General features: G+C 42.7%; 1 protein-coding gene across 6 annotated transcripts in view; it reads right to left on the reverse strand.

Annotated features, from left to right (window-relative positions):
* Positions 1–1,429: 1,429 nt before the first annotated feature.
* Positions 1,430–18,657, reverse strand: part of SYT6 (synaptotagmin 6) — a 150,061-nt gene continuing 132,833 nt past the window's right edge. For 5 of the 6 annotated variants that reach the window (XM_033153005.1, XM_033153002.1, XM_033153007.1 and 2 more), the window contains exons 5-8: positions 17,571–17,742; positions 16,888–17,038; positions 9,292–9,396; positions 1,430–2,241 (exon numbers count right to left, since the gene is read on the reverse strand). In XM_033153005.1, coding sequence (XP_033008896.1) covers positions 2,170–2,241; positions 9,292–9,396; positions 16,888–17,038; positions 17,571–17,742 — 500 coding nt within the window. In that variant the 3' untranslated portion in view covers positions 1,430–2,169. The remainder of the gene's footprint in view (positions 2,242–9,291; positions 9,397–16,887; positions 17,039–17,570; positions 17,743–18,657) is intronic. The other variant, XM_033153003.1, reaches the window with a different exon arrangement.

Consider the following 18,657-nt stretch of genomic DNA (forward strand, 5'->3'; position numbering starts at 1 on the left):
GTCTGCAGAAGCCCTGTGTAAAGACTTCTGTTTGCACTTGGGGAATTTTCCCCATCTCCCCATACACCCCCCAAATTGGCTCTGGAGGGATTAGGAGAACCCCTACTACAGCACACGGGAGCCATTCCACCTGGCAAGCTGAAATGCTTGTGCAGATTGAATACCTGGAAGAGTGTGAAGTTGAATTTCACCCTTAGTTGTTATTTCCCCCACCAACAGAACAAAAAGGCTACATCTACGCCAGATCCTCTGATGCTCTTTCAACCCTGTTGTTGTCCACATTGGCTGCTTGTCATAGGCCAGTGCTGCAGAATATGTTACATGCAGGCTGATAATGCTAAGTTTGGGAATATTGTCACCACTACCCTTCCAATCTGATTATTAATGCTTTTCTGATGTTACCACCAATGGCTGTTACCAGAAGCTATGTCTCATGACGTTGAAGGTAACGAATGTGCCAGTCTTTTGCTGAAGTAGATTGAATATCATCTGACTTTCAGTGTTTGCACTGAAAAAAGCACTTGCTAACACTTCTTGCAATCATGCTGTTTGACTATGGGAAGGACTGTGCAGGTCTGCAGGTCTCCTGAGAAATGGAAACATAGGAAGCTGACTTATACTGAGACAGACCAATAGTCCATCTAGTTCAGAACTGGCAGCTGACTGGCACTGGCTCTCCAGGGACATTCCCCACCTTATTTGGAGATGCCTGTGACTGAGTCTGGGACCTTCTGCATGCAAGAGAGATGCTCTACCACTGAGCTATGGCCCCAGAATATAAAAGGGCAATTGAGGAGGAGGAAAAGCAAGTTCCCAGAGATGCCCATGTTAGTCTTGAATAATCCATATGGATACTGCATGTGGACAATAAGAAATAAGAACGCAAGAACTAGAGGAAGCAGCAGAAGAGGAGAAAACTGTAAAGGGCAAACACTTTATAAGCTATGCAGGCCAACATGGAACTGGATTGAGATTGCCTGCAATGTAGACATGCCATGATTAGCACCCTCCACATCAGCCCAAGATTAGTGCCACATGACACAATCTTGTGATTTTACAAATAAAGGAATTAGCACTGGAAGGAACTATTTATTTTTGAAACATTGTCAGAAAATACGTAACAACTTTCAACATTTCCCCCCAACAGGGGATTCCCCCCCATCCCCCAAATTCAAGCAAGAAGTTAATTTAAAAAATACTCAAAATGTTGCAGCTTTCAGTAATTTTGGCAAATGATTCATCCTTTTTAAGTATATGACAGACAAAATCAAAACGCTTCTAGAAAAACCTGCTAGACAAAATAGTTTTGCAAATCACAGAGTCTCAACAAATATAGCTGTTTTCACTACTCTCAAGAAGAAGAAATAGGGATGTGAAATAGATCTAAATAGATCTTCAAAAAAAAAGAGAGAGAGAGAGGAGGAGGAGGAGATAGAGATTTTGTTAAAAATTGCAAAGCTGGGACCAACTCTAAACTGCAGCAAGAATGAGCTGCACCTTAAGCAACTGAGCTCATGCAAAAGGTTCTCCAGAGAACATAAATACAGAAAAAGTGTTATTTTTTCCCTGAGGAATTCGTAACTCTGTAAAACACATCAAAGGGCAGGCTGGGTTACACACAGCACAGATTCCATGAACATCACAGTATGAGTAAGAATTTTTTTGTAATGTATCGCTGATCACAATAACAAGGGTTGTTCACATGTCACGAGGAGTCTAATCAAGGCCTTTCCACTTGTCAGTCTCATCCCCCTCCAATTTCTTTTTTTAAATCTGCATGGTTATCTGCAGAATGTCAGTGCTTCTCTACTATTTGTCCACCTCCAGACACGCACAAATAGCTATTTTACAGGTTATTTTACAGGCCACTGTTCCGGCCTATGTCACACTCCTCCAACTTTCCCCCCATCCCAGGCAGCCATGTCCAAAAAGTGAAAACCACACAGAACATCACCTTGAGAGACATAAATAACTAAGACAAATATGACCACAGAACAGTTTTGCTGCCTTTGTCATTGTGGGAACAAGTGCCCTCACTGTCTAATGTCCACTTCTTCTTCCATTCAGCCATAGAATTGCTGTGGAATTCCAGACAAGTGGCAAAGAATCAAACGGAAATGAATCGAAAAAGAACTTGGTTGAGTCCCATTGAATTCACCAATCGATGCATCATGGTGTTGGAGGCGGTTTGGGAGAGGGACAGGAGCCCTGGCTGTCCAAGCTGGCTGCTCGGCCATGCCACTGAGGGAAAGAAAAAGGCAGCAAGTTAGTGAACGAAGTCATAAACAAGCAGGGCATAAAAATGTACTAGCACCCCTAATCCAGAGGTCTATGTCAGCTCAGGTAGAGTTGGAACTCCAGCACTAGTGGGATGTCCCATACATTTAAATGGAGGGATGCACAGTTGTACTCTCCATTTAGATGAATGAGTATGTCCTTCATGTGCACACATGAGCTTTCACAAAAAGAGCTGGGCCAACTGTGCATGTGAGCAAATCGCTTTATCACCATTAGCTTTGTTCTCAGCACCATGCGATATAAATCAGTGTCTTTTGAAAAACTCAAACATTGATTACAAAATGGAAGGGGAAGACTTCCGAGGCACTCAGATGGGGTAACAAAATGGAATAGATAACAAACTGAGCTCAAGCAATCAAAAGGGCAATTTTGGATTTTAGTACCACTCTACGTGATACCACATTTGTTCATTGTGGTCGTTCATCATGTTTACAATGATTACACACATCCAGAAGTATTCCTGCCCATGTGCTTGAAATCTAGCAAGATGGATGAAGACAAAAGGAACAGCAAGAGGCAAGAGGAATCAGAGGGGTCTATGTTAATGGAAAGAAGAAGACAAGCAGAAAGAAACAGAAGCTGAAATGCACAAAACTATTAGAAATCAATCATACTGCAAAAAGAGAGAAAATCTTCAAAAGAAGAAAACTGACCAACCAAATATCTAAGGGAAAAGAGTCCCATAGTTATGGTGCAGCAATCGAGAAAGGACACTAGCTGATGAGAGGATGAGCACATGAATTAGGAGGGTAAACATGTCTAGTCAGAAGTAAATGCCATTGAGTTCAATGTGGCTAACTCCTCCTAGAGATGAAAGGACCTTTCAATTTTGATTCTCTCACTTTCTCATTTTTCCAATCTTAAATTTGATTCTCAACATTTCTACAGCGATTTGCAGAAAATTCTTTTCAAAAAACCTCCTGAAAATTCTCCAATATTTTAATGCAAATTTCTCCTAATAAACATATTTTTGTATGCAGTTTTGGCTAAAGTATACATCTTTGCAAGCAATTTATCCTAATATAATGCAGCTTTGTATGTTATTTTGACAAATATATTCATCATTAGGCTCATTGTGACCTAATATAATGTGTATTTGTAAACACTGTAAGCACTGCAAAATTCAGATAAGTGTAAATTTCAAAGGATGGCTATGTTTTGGTTCTTACATTGTTTCAGAAAGTGCAGATTTGATCAATTCAGCTTTAAATGCAAACTGAATTGAATTCTTCCCTCATTCCTATTTCTACCATCTAGGTAAGTGGGTCTCAGATTCCAGCTTAAGTTAGTATTAGAAGAACAAAGGACAAAAGGAGGCCAATAGAAAGAAATCAAGAATAATAACCTATTCATTTTTTGAACACTGCAATTCAAAGGGGTGTTGGTGCATTGGGAAGGATTCAAGTCAAAGGCAGAAAAGGATAAAAAGTAATTGTAAAACAGTTTCAAAATATGCCAAAATTAATTTTTTACTCTGGATGTTTACCTCATAAGTGGAAAAGTAACATAAATTGAGTCTAGAAGAAGAAAGTTTGTCTGATGTTAAATGCTAAATACGAATCTCAAATATTGACAGAGTTCCAACAAATGTTTTAAATTCATTATGTTGCCATTTTCTTCCACTATTGCGTTGTCAAATATGAAAAGCCATTAACATTGCACATCACTTACCAAATGCTAAATACAATTGCATACCTGCCAGTTATCCATCAGTAATATGAAATGCTGACATTAAATAAATAGCGCTGGGTGTCAGATACTGAGGATGAATAGCAACAGAAGATGGTTTTGTGAAGAATTTGAAGGGGTATGATATAAGGCAAGGTAGGATTACCTCAGGCCAGGGGGCCAAAATTAGCCCTCCAGGCTCTTGAGGCTCTCCCTGAACAGTGCCTCTACCAGGGAAAGGCTGGGTTAGATAATCCCATAGGTCCAGACACCTTTCTAACATTCCCAAAGCCAGCATATGGGTTAATTGTAGCAGCATGGCAGTTAAAACCATAAGCTATGTGCTATGGTCTTTTTGGTTCAAATCTCAGCTGAGCCATGAACTCACTAGATGGCCTTAGGACAGTCATTATCTCTGAGCCTCAGTAATCATCTCTTTTGACCTATGAAAAGGGAATAATAAATAATGCTGGCCTACCACAAAGGGTTATTGTAGGAACTACTGAGATAGTGTTCGTAGAACACATAGTATTCGCCATGAAAATAAGCCTCACTTTCCCCCCAAATTCTGACCATGAAAAGTTAAAGTGCAGCTTATATTTGAGACCTTACAGTATGCAGTCAGGAGTGTGGGGCAAACAGCTCCAGGAGCGTGGAGAAGTGGTGCCCGCCCCATGCGTAGTCCCCCGTCCTCTCCACCAAGGCTGGGAAGGCGGAGACCAAGGAAGGGGAAACACAGTACACCCCCTCCCCCCCAGTATGCAGCCAGGAGCAGCAAGGAATGGAGTGGCTTATATTCGGGTATTTTTTCTTTTTCTCTCCCCCCCCCCCCAATTTAAAGGTGTAGCTTATATTCGGGCGCGGCTTATATTCGAGGCAATACGGTAATATAATCAACAGCTATTGGTCCTAATAACTAAATGATACACCCACCTTCAAATGCAGTCTACCTTTGAATACCAGATGCAAGTGGAGTGCTGTTTCTAGTCCCTGCTGGTAGGCTTCCCAAAGCCATCTTCTATTTCCAGTTTTGTAATTGGACTGTTTCATGTTTGTGTTTTTTAAAAGTTTCATATTGTTTGAATTATGTTTATAAGCTGCTTTAGGAGGCCTTTGCCTTGAAATGTGGTGTAGTGGCAGAGTGCTGGACTGTGGCCTAGAAGACCATGATTCAAATCCCTACTCAGTCAGGAAGTGCACTGGGTGACCTTGGGCCAGTCACTGTATCCTATCCTAACCTACCTCACAGGGTTTCAGTGAGGATCAAATGGGGATGGGGAGACCTGTGTTCACCTTGCTAAGCTCCTTGAAGGGAATGCTGGATGTGACAATAGTAATAATGATGATAAGGACATTTGCTACGCAGGTGCTAGTTTTTAAAATAGTTTTAATTGCATTTAATTTTAAAAAGTACAATGCACTTTCAGGTAAAGATTAGAAGGATTGCACTTATCATGTCATTTATTTAAATAATATGAGAAAAAATATAAAATATGTGAGGTTGTGAGCTTACAGGGTTAACAGCTCAGACAGCTACACCCTGCCCACTGGGAGGTGGTCACATACTATTGTGAACACTGTTGTTACTTTCTGTTTTCCAAGCTGCCGTGATGAGTCGCCATGCCTGCGAGCTCACCCAGCAGGAATGTTTATCTTTGCTGTAATTAATAAAGGCTTCTTAGTATAGTGAAGCTGGGAGTCGTCCTGACTTATTGCAAGAACAACACACAGACGCAGGGCTGCAGACCTATGCTGACGCTGTCGCTACAACTCTGCTTTGCTGATTCCGAAAGGGAGAAGAGACGCAGTGAAGTGTGCCGGGCTCCATTCTTTCAGACGCTTTTGGTCACGGAGGTTGCCCACCTCATGACCCTCCAAATTCCCGAAGGGGACACAGAACAAAATAACAGCCCTGGCATCAGTGAAGGCTGGCCTATGAGGGTGAATGGGGAAATGCCCCACCAACCTCAGTTTGCCCTCAGCCAGACCCCACCTGCCAGCCTTCTTTCTTACAAACAGTAAAACTCTACCTGTGATTGACTCTGGCTGCACCTACTGTTGACCTCCCCATGTTCCACCCTACCACTTCCAATGGCCACGAGTCACCGCACCCTGCCATAGCACAGATTGCTCAGATGCTATTATGTCTGCCTCATATTAATCATGATTGCTAATGCAATTTTTGTTTGTTTTGTAAACCAGCACTCAGCTGTCGAGCCTTTGATCACCAAATGCATCACAGCCAAGTTCCTTATCTAATCTATGATAAAAGGCTTCAGTGTTTACTTTGGCTTCAGTGTTGCTTCGCATTATATCATGCAACTATTAAAAAACAAACAAATTTTTAAAAACCCCTCAAACTACTTCAAAACTTAATTCAATAATTCTGTCAAAATTTAGCTAATGAAGCTTAGCAGGATTCTCCCCCTAGTCATGAGGTCATTGTTCAAATGGAAGACCAGATCAAGCTGGAAGTAAATGAAAGGCACAGCGTGCAGGATAAGCACATTTTTAGGCACTTTAGATTATAAATTATTGGCAACGTGTCTTCAGGCTATGAAGTGCAATTTTCAGCATGCTGCTCTTGGTTCTAAATTCTGGCCTTCTGATCTCTGGTCTTGTGTTAGCATTCAGGCAAGTGTCAAGCTTGTTTTTTGAACACACGGCTTCTTCTTGATGTAGAACTAGGTACTTCAAAGATGTCTTTGGTATACTATCCGAAGCCCTGTGTTTGAATGCCTTAACAGCACTGTTCTCCCACATTTCATGCAAGCGCATGAAATAATCCTATTATCGTAGAGTTGGAAGAGTTTAATCCCCTGCAATGCAGGAATCACAGCTAAAGAATCCCTGACAGATGGCCATCGAACCTCTGCTTAACAACCTCCAATGAAGGAGTCTTCTGATGGAGTCTGTTCCACTGTTGAACAACTCTTACCACCAGAAGGTTCTTCCTAACATTGAGTCAGAATCTCCTTTGCGCTTCGAGACCCCCCCCCCCAATGAAGACACAGTGACATGGGATTTTAGTTTAAGTTATTGGGCAAAATTTAGGCCACAACTTTATTGAACACAGAATGTGAGTGGTATTGGCTTAGGCATTGGAACCATCCAAATTATATCAGACTCCCACCCGCATCATGGGGAATCTGATAAAAGGGTGAAACAACGCCAGATGGAGCCCTGCCGATGCAAACTCCTACCGCGGGGTTTCGGAAAAGACCCAGGTCAACCCCTGATTCCTTTAACGGAATACCCTTGAGCTTGGAGGGGCAGGTGATGGCTGCACCTCCCTCCCCACACATTGCTGATCCAATGCCTAACCGCCAAACCTTACAAAGTTGTGACAATTGCTACATGGTAGGTGAAAACCAAATGGCTCTGCCAGTCTGCCAGATGGAAAAAAAATTCCACCAGGCAAAACAGACGACCAACAATGTCCATAGCAAGGCCAACACACCAGATAAAGGGGTGGGGTGGGGGGTGATCCACTGCATGAAGGCAAACATCGTGCAGGGGTTAAATAATGTTTCGCAGCCACCCCCAAGCCAAGCCATTGGCTTTAGGGATCAAGTGATTGTGAAATGACCAACAGGAGTGGAGCAGGGCATAGCCCTGCCCACACCAGAAGGTGGGAGATGCCTGGGGGCCCATGTGCAACGTGTATCCTCCTTGAAGAAGATCTGATTTCTTCTAATTTGAATTCATTGGTTTGGGCCCTACACTCTGGACTAGGAGAAAACAAACTTGCTCTGTCACCCATGTGACAACCCTTCAGATACTTGAAGATGATGATATATCACCTCTCAGTCTTCTCTTCTCTAGGTTAAACATATACAACTCTTTCAATCTTTCTTTCTAAGGCTTGGTTTCCAGACCTTTGATCATCTTGGTCACTCTCCTCTGCACACATTTTAGCTTGTCAATACCCTTCTTAAACTGGAACTGGATACATTACTCCTTGCCTTTCTGGGGCTTAAAGTTTGCTTCATACATTATGTGGCAGAAAAACCAGGTTCTTGCACTCACACTATATTTTCAGGCAAAGTCCTAAAGCATATGTTCCCCTACAAGCACAATGTGTAAAATAGCCTGTAAAGAAAGGCACCTGCATCACAGTCCTCTGTTTTGTATCTCTGTCTCTATTAATGGCAGACTTCTACATAAAGGAACATGAATTTCCAAAGGACATTTCTAAACTATCCCCCTCCCCCCAAAAAACCCCTCCAGTAACAAAATCAACCTCTCTATCTATCATTCATCACTGAAACTGGATATTTGAATTGTTTTTCTCACCAAGTTGCAAGACTAAAGAGAAATATTAGTCTCTTATGATATTTCTTAGACCTGGCTTTAAAGAAGGCCCAAATAACCCTAGGCCTGCACAAATAAATCCAGATTGCATTCTGATAACTTCATAGGTCCATGCGGTTAGGTTCCAAACCATAGATAAGGGGTGGGCAACCTCAGGCCCTAGGGACCAAATATAGGCCTCTGGGCCTCTCTGTGTCACCCTTGGGACTCTTCCTGAGCCATGACCCTTCCTAGGGGGCTTTTGCCTGGCTGTTCCATGCCCTTCTTGGGGGCTTTTGCCTGGCTGGAATGTGTCCTTGAACTCTGATGATGCCTCTTCCTTGAGTGGATGGAGAGAGATGCGTGTATAAATCTGTAAGTTACAGCCATTTGATCCACATGCTTTTTTGTCTCTGGCCCCACTGGCAGCTGTCCCCTGGAAAGTCTCCATGGGCTGACAAAGTTCCCCAACTCTTGCTATGCAGAATCAATTTTCCAAGACAGGGAAAAACTGCAAATATGGAACCTGACCATCTGATACCTTGATGCTGGCAGATTATAGAACAAATAAAGCCCTTTAAAAACACCTAAAAACCAATTTTAAGCTCTTTGTGTTTAAAGGAAGCTTGAGACGCTGACAAAATATTGATTCCAACTGTGACAGATTCTCCAGAGAAGTTTCATTGCTCTAAATACACAGATGGAATTGCTTTTGAACAAGCCGTCTAGGGTGTCACCTACACTCATTAAGTACCTGATGTATTATTTTAAACAAATAAATGTCACAGTCCCCAAAGACTGAAATGGCCTTATTAAATTTTAGATCTATTTTATTGTAATGAGCTGGTGATCATATGAGTTTGCAATACCAGCTACAACCAAACTCATCCTCCGGAAATCTCTGCTAAGCCCTTTTCCCATCAGTGTCTGCAAAAAAAAAACAAAAAAAAAACAGGCCGCTGTTGTTGTTGTTGTTGTTTTTATCTCTTTGTTTAATATTTTCTTGTAAAATGATCCTTGTCTGATGGATACCTTGGAATATTTGGAGTGAGACAGCATCACAGGAGGAAAGGAGTGGGATGACTCTGCTACAGGGATCACTGCCTTGGGAACGCTCAATCCAGGTGCTGGATTTTGCTGTTGGCAGAAATAGATAAAGGGTCATTGGCGGATGAATTATAGGGTACGTTTGTGCTAAAACAAATTAGCACTAAGGGGCTGTTTCAGTTTGCGTGTTTAAAGGGCATACCTAAATAGCAGTCTTGAAGAGTGTCAGACATGAAGTCATTGTACATCCAGCCCACATAAACCAGCAATAGCACTCTCACCAGCTCTACGCAAAAAGATGGTGAGACCAGTGCAGCCCACCACCCAAGTTACTGATGCATGCATATCTTCCGCGCTTAACACCACATGCACGACAAATAGAAAGCACAAGCAGTTGTAACCTGAATATCGCCTGAGAAATTATATTTTGGTTTCTCTCCTGGGCAATTAGTGCAATTTGGCAAAGGTTGTGGCTCAGGACATGCTTTGCATGCAAAAGGTCCCAGGTTCAGTCCCTAGTACCTCTAGTTAGGGCTGAAAGAAATTGCTCTTTGAAAACCCAGAAAGCTGCTGCCACTCAACATGGAGACCACCGTCATGTTTGGCAGGTGGATGGGGCCATCTAGCTTTCAACCGCCTGATGTCACAATGATATCAGGTGACCCATGTGGTGATTGTTGGGGCTTCAAAGCACCATTGACTGCTCTCTGCAAGCAGGAGGAACAGCCGTAGCTCAGCGGAAGAGCATCTGGTTGGCATGCAAAAGGTTCCAGGTTCAGTCCCCAGTATCTCCAGGTAAGGTTGAGAATGTCCCCTGCCTGAAACCCTGGAGAACTGCTGCCAGTCACTGTCAACAACATTGAGCTGGATGGAACAAAGGTGCAACACAACTTCCTTTGTTCCTGTGATATCAGGTGTAGGGCAGGTAAATTGTGGATTATACAAATAGCCTGGCAGGTCAGATGGGGAGGCCCGAGGAGGCTAATTGCGATTATGGGCTGGAGATTTCCCATCACTGGTGTACACAATAGATAGATCAGTGGTCTGACTTGGTATAAAGTAGCTTCTACAGATAAAGATTGCAAGGGACTTAAGGGCAGGTGAAAGACCACAGAAGGAAGACACTCAGTGCTTTTCCTGCCAATCATAAGAACACAAGAAAATCCCTGCTGGCTCAGACTAACAAGCCCATCTAGTCCAGCATCCTGCTCTCAGATGTCTACAGGAGCATATAAGGAGGACCTGAGTGCAACAGCACTTTCCCCCATTGCACTTGCAAGCAACTGGTATTCAATAGCATACTGCCTCTGACAGCGGAAGAAAAACATAGTCATAATGACTAGTAACCCCTGCTAGCTTTATTCTCCATGAATTTGTCTAATCCTCTTGATTAGGCAAGGACTGAACTAGGCTTTCAGAAATCCAGAATTCTCTTTCTGCACCACTTACTGAAAATAATGGCGAGATTTAACAACAGCTGCCTCGTACATGCTCATATAAGTGGCCAGATGTTTAGCAATGCCGCACGTGTCAGATGCATGTATAGTTTTATTTTCGGCAAAATTGGAGCTTGCCGTTTTCTGAACAAAATAATGACATATGCTGAACTCAAGGGAATGCTGTTTTCTAGAGATTCATAATTGGTGCCCATCAGTGCTGTAACTGAGCAACCACCAATTGTGCATGAGGGTGTAATGGCCAACGTCTGTAACATCTGGTTCGTATTCTTCTTCATATTCTCAAAGGAACTGTAAGCTCTGCGGTGTTTGGTTTAGTGGTTCGAGGCTTTCACTTATTCATTTATTCACGAATGCTTCCTCACCCAGCATGATGCCCAGAGTTTGCCTTGGCTAAAACAAATCAAAGAAGTACATTTTGTACTTGAACCAAAAGGTGGAGGCTTGTGATGGTAATTAACACCCGTGAAAGCTCACATTTAAATGAAGCCAAGCCCTGCTTTGAGCTTGAATAGGCTCTATGATGGTTGTTGCTCCTCTCCGGGTGGTCTTGCTGCATCATGGGCAGCCTGGTGAAATAGTACTCCCTGGTTCTGGTTCCCAGACCATACTTTAAAAAAAATATGGTTTAGATATATTCTGGGATATCCTTCCCTCTCCTATATGTGAAGCAGCAGCCATGAGTTGCTTCAGACATATTCTAAAAACTGATCACTTTGACCTGGTCCTTCCTGACCATAAGACTGGACCCAGTTTTATGTGCTAGAATCGCCTGAATTCCTGTTTTTATATGCTTTTATGGGTTTGACATTTTTCTTTGCTTTTTGGTTATAGTTTTGTTTTAATGATATTGTTTGTTTTTATATTTCACACTGCTTAGAGATTTTGAGAACATTAACTGGTTTATGCATATGCTTTGTAAGATCGAAACCCACCCATACTACATGGAACCATAATGTGCTGAGACTGAAAACTGGGGAAGCACATTGGAGCTGGAAATGTGTTGAGTGGGGGGTAGGGGGGAACCTGACTACCTCTTTCCCTTGGAGTCTTGCTAATAGCAGTACAATACACAGATCCAGACAGCCATAGATTATATTTACAGAAGATGCCAGAGCAGGGTGCTGTGAAAGGGTGTGTGTGTGATATTCTAGAGCCGTTTTTGGTTGTACTGAATAATCCTGTCAGCGCTGCAGAGCCTTACTGATTGAATGCATCCTTACAAAAGTGGATTAGAGATCACATAAAAATTATTTAGTAGAATCAGAGGAGTGAAGGACTTCCGGCGGCGACGCCATCGCCGGGTGGTCGAAGGCTGCTTCGGGTCTGAAGCGCCTTGTCCATCCCGGGGGTTAGGAGCCGCGCTACCGCAGCGCGCGGCTCCGGTTGGGGTGCGGGAAGAGCGTCCCGCACCCTGGGCTCCCCGGCTGCGCCCGCGGAGGCTCCGAACCCTTCCCCTGCCCCCCTGTAAAGGGGGAGTGGGGGTGAAGGGACAACGGAGCCGGGCTTACGGGGATATGCCCCAACCGGGATGCAAATGCGGCGGCAAAGCCCGCGGTGAGCGTCTAAGTTCTACCTGTGAAGAATGGAGCTAAAGGAACCCGGTGGTCGTGAGTAAATAATCTTGGCAGAAATCGTGTTTTTGGAACGATCCGGGGGGAAGGAGAAAGGCAGCCTGCCTCCCTCCCTTCGAGCCTAAGAAATTAACCAATTTGAGGGATTGCTGCCACAGAACTGGTTATAAAGTATCTAAAATCGATACATGAGACTGGCAAACTTTTTTCTTGGGAAGCTAACTAGCGGAAAATATCTCTATTTAAAGTTGCGGTGTTTGCGCTCCAGCTTAGGAAAATGGCGACGAACAAAGAGACAGGAGAAGAAATATGATACCCACTTCCTCCTCCTCTGCCAGTATGCTGGGTTTCGTCCTTGAACTGGTATTGAACTCTGGACTAACAGATGAACAAAGGCTCACTGCCTTGAAGGTGGAACTAATTTACAGAAAAGTTAAAGTCTTGTGTGGGGGTCTGAAATGGAACCAACTGCCCACAGAGGAGGCTAACAAAACTTTTGACACTTTGGAAGAAAATCTTGTCAAAGAGCTGAGAGGATGGATGGAAAGATGGGAAGAAATGAATGAGCTACTTCGGAGAAGAAATTCGCTTTCTGGGGGTGGCAGCCCCAAGGCGACGTCAAGATTTGCTATATCCAGTCCCCGAGGTGTGAGCTCGGGGGCCAGGGACAGAGAATTAAGGTATTTACAAGAAGAAAAGGAATGCTACAAAGAACCGGAGAAGCTGAGAGAGGGAGAGTTGGATACCTCGGAGCTCGTGGCAGGGAGAGCTTTGGACTGTGCCTGGATCTGTGGACGTTGGGAGAGGGAAGTTGCATGGAAGTTCAGTGCTGATGCCATCAGGAGAAGAAGAATGGACAGAGGAGGTGTGGGGTGAAGTATTAAGTAAAATCTAAAGTAATCTGTTATGGTATTTTGAAATTGGAGGGTGAACACTGTCAACAATAGTTTGTTTTATTATTTGTTTGAACATGAAAAGAGATATTTCAAGTTTTTATGTTATTAGCAGCAGTTCAAAGGATAGAAGAGATAGATTTGATGAGGACGATTTGTGAGGATTGATGAGGATGTAGTATAAATAAAGTCAATTTAAGTGGTTTAAGTTTATAGATTAAGACGATTAAGATTAAGATGAAGATTAAGATGAATGTTTTACTTTATATATATAATTAAGTTTAATTTTTTAAATGAAGAGGTTAAAAAGTAGATTATGGATATAAACTCGAAGGTGAAAAGGCAGGGGAAGTCAACTGTCAAGATTGGAAAAAGAAATTTTTTTTTTTTGAGATGTCTAATTAAGAAGAAAAATCATGGCAATTTTTGTAATAGATGTGTAATTGTATTTGTTTTGTATGTGTATAAATGTAGGTGTGGTTAAGGTTGTATGTTGTTATAAGTAAAAATGTCAATAAATTCTTATAAAAAAAAAAAAAAGAATCAGAGGAGTGAAGGCTATTGGATGCCATGAATTATCCACCTCTCTTATTGAACAACGCCCCCTGATCTTCACTGCAACAAATTATCAGTTCCAGAGCATACTCACAGCTTTTGCCTGGCCATGTGTGGGTCTATACTTGCTTTTCATGGGCTCAGTCTACCAGTTAACAAACTTTTCCTGAGCAAACGTTAGAAATTTCTGTAATTCGTACATTCTGTCTCTTAACAGCCTCTGAGTGGAATCCAAGGCTATGGCTTTGGGGACCCCACTAGACCCCTAATGGGGAAGCAAGATTTGTTGGGAGTGCTAATGGCACGAGTCTTTCCATCTGGTGAACAGGTTGCATATATGTGTAAATAAAACCATACATCTTAAAGAGAAGTCTCCATTAACCTTCATGCGTTGGGACCCTTAGAGTCTCTCCCTGCTGGGAGACTGGCTGCACACAACAATTCCTTGGACTGTGGCACTGCCTAAGCTTGCAGCAAGATGTGCTGTGGCTATTGAAATAAGCACCTGCTGGTGACCACATGCTCCTATCCCAAAGAACCCACAGGACATCTGGGTGGCATACGTTGCACTAGAGAACCATGGTTGAAGCTTTGGAAATGTTGCTTACAGTCTACTGAGAAGCTCAAAGAGATCTGAGCTTAAAAGCAAAAAACAATCTGTGGAAACAGATCCAAAATACACTCTCTCACTCTCTCTCTCTCTCTCCCTCCCTCCCTCCCTCCCTCCCTCCCTCCCTCCCCCCCTCCCCCCCTCTCTCTGTGTCCCCTCCCCTCCCCTCCCCACACACCCACACACTCACTCTCATCTGGATAAAATATTTGGTTCTCTGGGACAACAAGGTAACTTGGTATCTGTGTATCTTGTTTAATGGGAGTTTTCGCTCTTGATCTAAATAACCTTCTGCTTCAGCTAAGGGTTTCCTTTCCCCTTCAGAATATGTTCCAAGCAGTTTCTTGTTTGCTTTGTTTACTCTCCTACCAAAACAAAACAACAGGGACCAAAACTTAGTGGTGGATGCATAGCATACATATACTTGGAAGTACTTGTTCTAGGATCACAGCAGCTTCTTGTCCCTGATGGGATTGCTCAGCAATCAACAAATAACAAGGGGAGAGAGAAAGTGTGGGAGGAAGATGGAGAGGTACATCGGTGTGTTCTCTGCTGAATCTTTTTTTTTTAAGAGTTAACATTAAATTGATAGTGGCAGAGCTGGTGTATCAACCAAATAGACATCTAGACACTGGCATCCTTCTTTGCATCTGTACCTGGCTGTACTTTACGACCACCAAACACAATGACCCCATATCGTGGTAGTCTTGCTGATACAGGTGAAGTTAGCCAAGTGCCGTGAATTTTCCTGTGTTTTGTATTAAGGAGACAGTTTACAGGTGGTTCAGTATCAATTTGGGGTTTCATTGGGTCCTATATGTATGGGAACCCAGGCTTCATTGCTCTTCCTTTATTCCCTTCCATAGGAACATTACTGAGTCATAATTGTGGACTTTTTTGTGCAGGCATCCTGCAACTGACTCAGCAACTCCAGATGTCCTGTCTATTGAACATTCACCCTAGTTTGCTGACACAAAACTTACATGGAGGTTAGATTGTATCCAGTCTTTACTGAGTCTTCATTTTAATATATTTAATATATGCATATAGTTTTACTTCTAACAATGTCTACTTGCTTTTTATGATTGTTTTAAAAATGTTTTAGCAGTTCTCATTTTTATATGTAAGCCACCTTGAGTCCTGTCAGGGGGAAAGGTGGGGTATAAATAAACATTATAATAAACATGATAATTCATTCTGATTTGCTCGCTTGGTGGTTATATGACTTTCTATTAACCAATTCTTTATGTCACACTTTTCAGTGCATTTCCTCAACACTTTTCAAACCACAAAATGCCAGGGTGGGCTTTTTGTGGGTTTTTTTTTTTTAAAGCAGATTTGTTGCACTGGTGCTTTAGTTTTGCAAAGCTAAATTTCCTGGTATGCACCTGAATCCCCCCCCCAAAAAAATACTGTCAGTTGGAGGTGTACCTTGTGCTTCCTTTGCTTCTTTCCCCATTTGGGGAAGCACAATTATTGGTTTGCTTTGTAGCTTAATCCGTTGATGGAAGCCTTTGAAGATGGTATGGAAACGGCAACTGGTGCGGAATTCAGGGGCTAGGTTGCTGACTGGGTAAGAGATGGTCTCAGCACACAACAGCACTCCCGGCACAACTGCATTGGGAGCTAATTAATTAGGATAGGAGGGTGGTGACATAAGAAAGGGCCTGCTCAGTTGAATGCTCTCCCCAGAGAGGCATGCCTGGTGCCATCTCTATCTGTCTTTAGGAACCAAGCAAAACTGCTCTCATTCATCCTGCCTTTGGATCTGAATTTCTATTTATCTTTTAGTAGGTGAGGTTGAATTGGCTCTGCTTTATACACAGTATAGGTGCATTTTAGGTTGCTTGTACTCTTGCTTTACACTTGCTTTTAATGTTCATTTTGTAAATCGCTTTGAGTTCACCTTTCTGGAAAAAAGTGATTAAATGATAATAGTAGGGTATATCTCCTAGAAGCTGGCCACTAGAGCATCGTGTTCTGCAGATGTTACTGTAGATATCATATTAGATTTTGAACAGTTTTGGAGGCTGCAGATGACTTATGTACTTCTGCTTCAGCAAAGATCAGCTCCATTAACTCCTTCCATTTTACTCGGTTCTCTACGTTATTCCCAGCTTCAAAGTCCATGCAAGTAGGCACGTTTTGTGCATTGCTCTGATATTAAAAAGGATTAAAGCTGCACATTTGAGCTGGTTAAAATGAATTGGCCTATTAACAAGGTTCTGTGCAAGTTGAAGCCTGGCCAAAATGCTTAAGGACTGCTGCAGGTTTCCAGAGCCAAAACATGGGTAGGGAGGTGTGCATGAATACAACACAACCATACCAACAGAATCTGTAAACTTAACTCTTGCTTTTATAGTAGAGCTACAAAGCTTGTTATTGGGTAAGGTGTTCTTCAAAATCCACAAGATACAAGTGGAAGCTTCTCCAGAAATAATTTTGGCCTACAAAACATATATTCAAATGAAGTTATTAAATACTTTACATACCTCCTTGAAGGATTTCTTCACCTCTACTAGTGGGTGCCAGTGTGCAATTGGTTTCCGTGGGTAAGCCAGCATTTCGTTCCAGTGGTCTCGGCCTAGTCCCTCAGCATTGTTTGCTACACGGCAAACCCCAATAATCTCATTATGGCCGACTCTGAAAGGGGTAACCACACACGGAACATGTTTTAGACATGCTTTATTTTGCCACAGTGATGCATTTAAACCCGTCCCTTCTGCTTCTTCCACCCTTCTTGCTGAAGCTACAAATGAGAACAGAATACAGCAAGCCTCATAGGCAAATCAGAGACATTTCTGCAAATGGGATAAGGACTGTTCCTGGTAAATAGGGAGTGTATGCTGTCATTATCAGGACTGGTCTCCATGTGAATCTTCAAGCATGAAGCTGAGCATGTAATTTATGCTCCTGTCCCCATCACCAATGGACTTCACGACTTCAGAGGAAGCCAGAGGCATGCTCTTTCCAGAGCCAATTAAATCCTAGGAACACGCCCTGCTGACCCAAAGGGGAAATACTCGAGAAGCAAGAAGTGCAGCTTGATATTTCTAATAACATGACTTGTCTCTTGCACATCCCAGTCACGTAATCAAGTGAGTCACACCATGGAAACTCAAGAAGGAGGAAATGGCTCGAATGGGATTTAAGCATTACAGAGATTCCCTCCTACCGGTCGTAATCCATAACGGAGATAAGCAGGCTGACTTGGTCCATGTTCTCTGGAGGGATATCAAAGATTATTGCCTCATTGTAGTTAGGATTAAGTGTGTTTCTTTTAATGGTGGTTTTCTTCTTCTTTAGCCTCCTTCCATCACAGAGCAAGGACACCTTGACGTAAGGATCTGGAGAGCAGGAGGAAGGGAAAATGACAGCATTGATGAAAGGCCTTTTATCCTCCTCCCAGTATCCACGGGATCCCTGCTGCTCACATGACCAAATGGGATATGGAACGTGGAAGCAGGAGTGGAAGAGAAGAGAGTCTCTGGGTTTGCATGCACATAGGCTCTGGGCAAAAAGAACACATGGGATCATGGATTGCCATCACAACCTCACTCCTTCTTCCACATCTTCAGTAGTATCCTGTTTGATCATTCGAACCCAACTATGGTTAGTTAACAATGAAAACTGTGCACGCAAAAAAGGGGAGTCAGAACATAACATAACCTTTTCTGAGTGTGGATCCACATCGAGACAAAGCAGCACTATCCATGCACAATATTAGGCTTGGGGAAATGTACAGATATTTTGCAGGGGAGAAGAGGGGCTCACCAAAATAGCTCAATGAGGGGCTGAGCATGCTCAGTGGCCACAGAATGCTGAGTAGCCATTGGAGGGGATGTAAGGGGAATGGCATAGAATATTTGCGGAAAGGATGCAGCTGGTTGGCTGGCTGGAACCTGGGGACTCCAAATCGCAGCACTTTGCTACAGGTCCAACATGTAACAGTCTAGTGATGAACACTTCCTCAGGTGTGCCAGATTTCTTAATTTGTCAGTTGTAGGGATGTCATAACTATTGCTCCCATGCTTTGCAGCAGGGAAGTGTTTACAGGGTGGGGTTGTTGTTGTTTGTTTGTTTGTTTGTTTGTTTGTTTGTTTGTCAAATTTTCTTTCTACAAAATTCAATGGAACTCATTGAATTACACGGAAGACTAGAAAAGTATGGGTTAGAACAAACTTCTTTTTTTTTTTTTACTTTTGGGGCATTAAATCAGCTGTCTGTCAATCCAGAGACCATTGGTGGTATTCAAGTAAGTT

The sequence above is a fragment of the Lacerta agilis genome, chromosome 6 (genome assembly GCF_009819535.1).
Source record: "Lacerta agilis isolate rLacAgi1 chromosome 6, rLacAgi1.pri, whole genome shotgun sequence".
NCBI lineage: Eukaryota > Metazoa > Chordata > Lepidosauria > Squamata > Lacertidae > Lacerta > Lacerta agilis.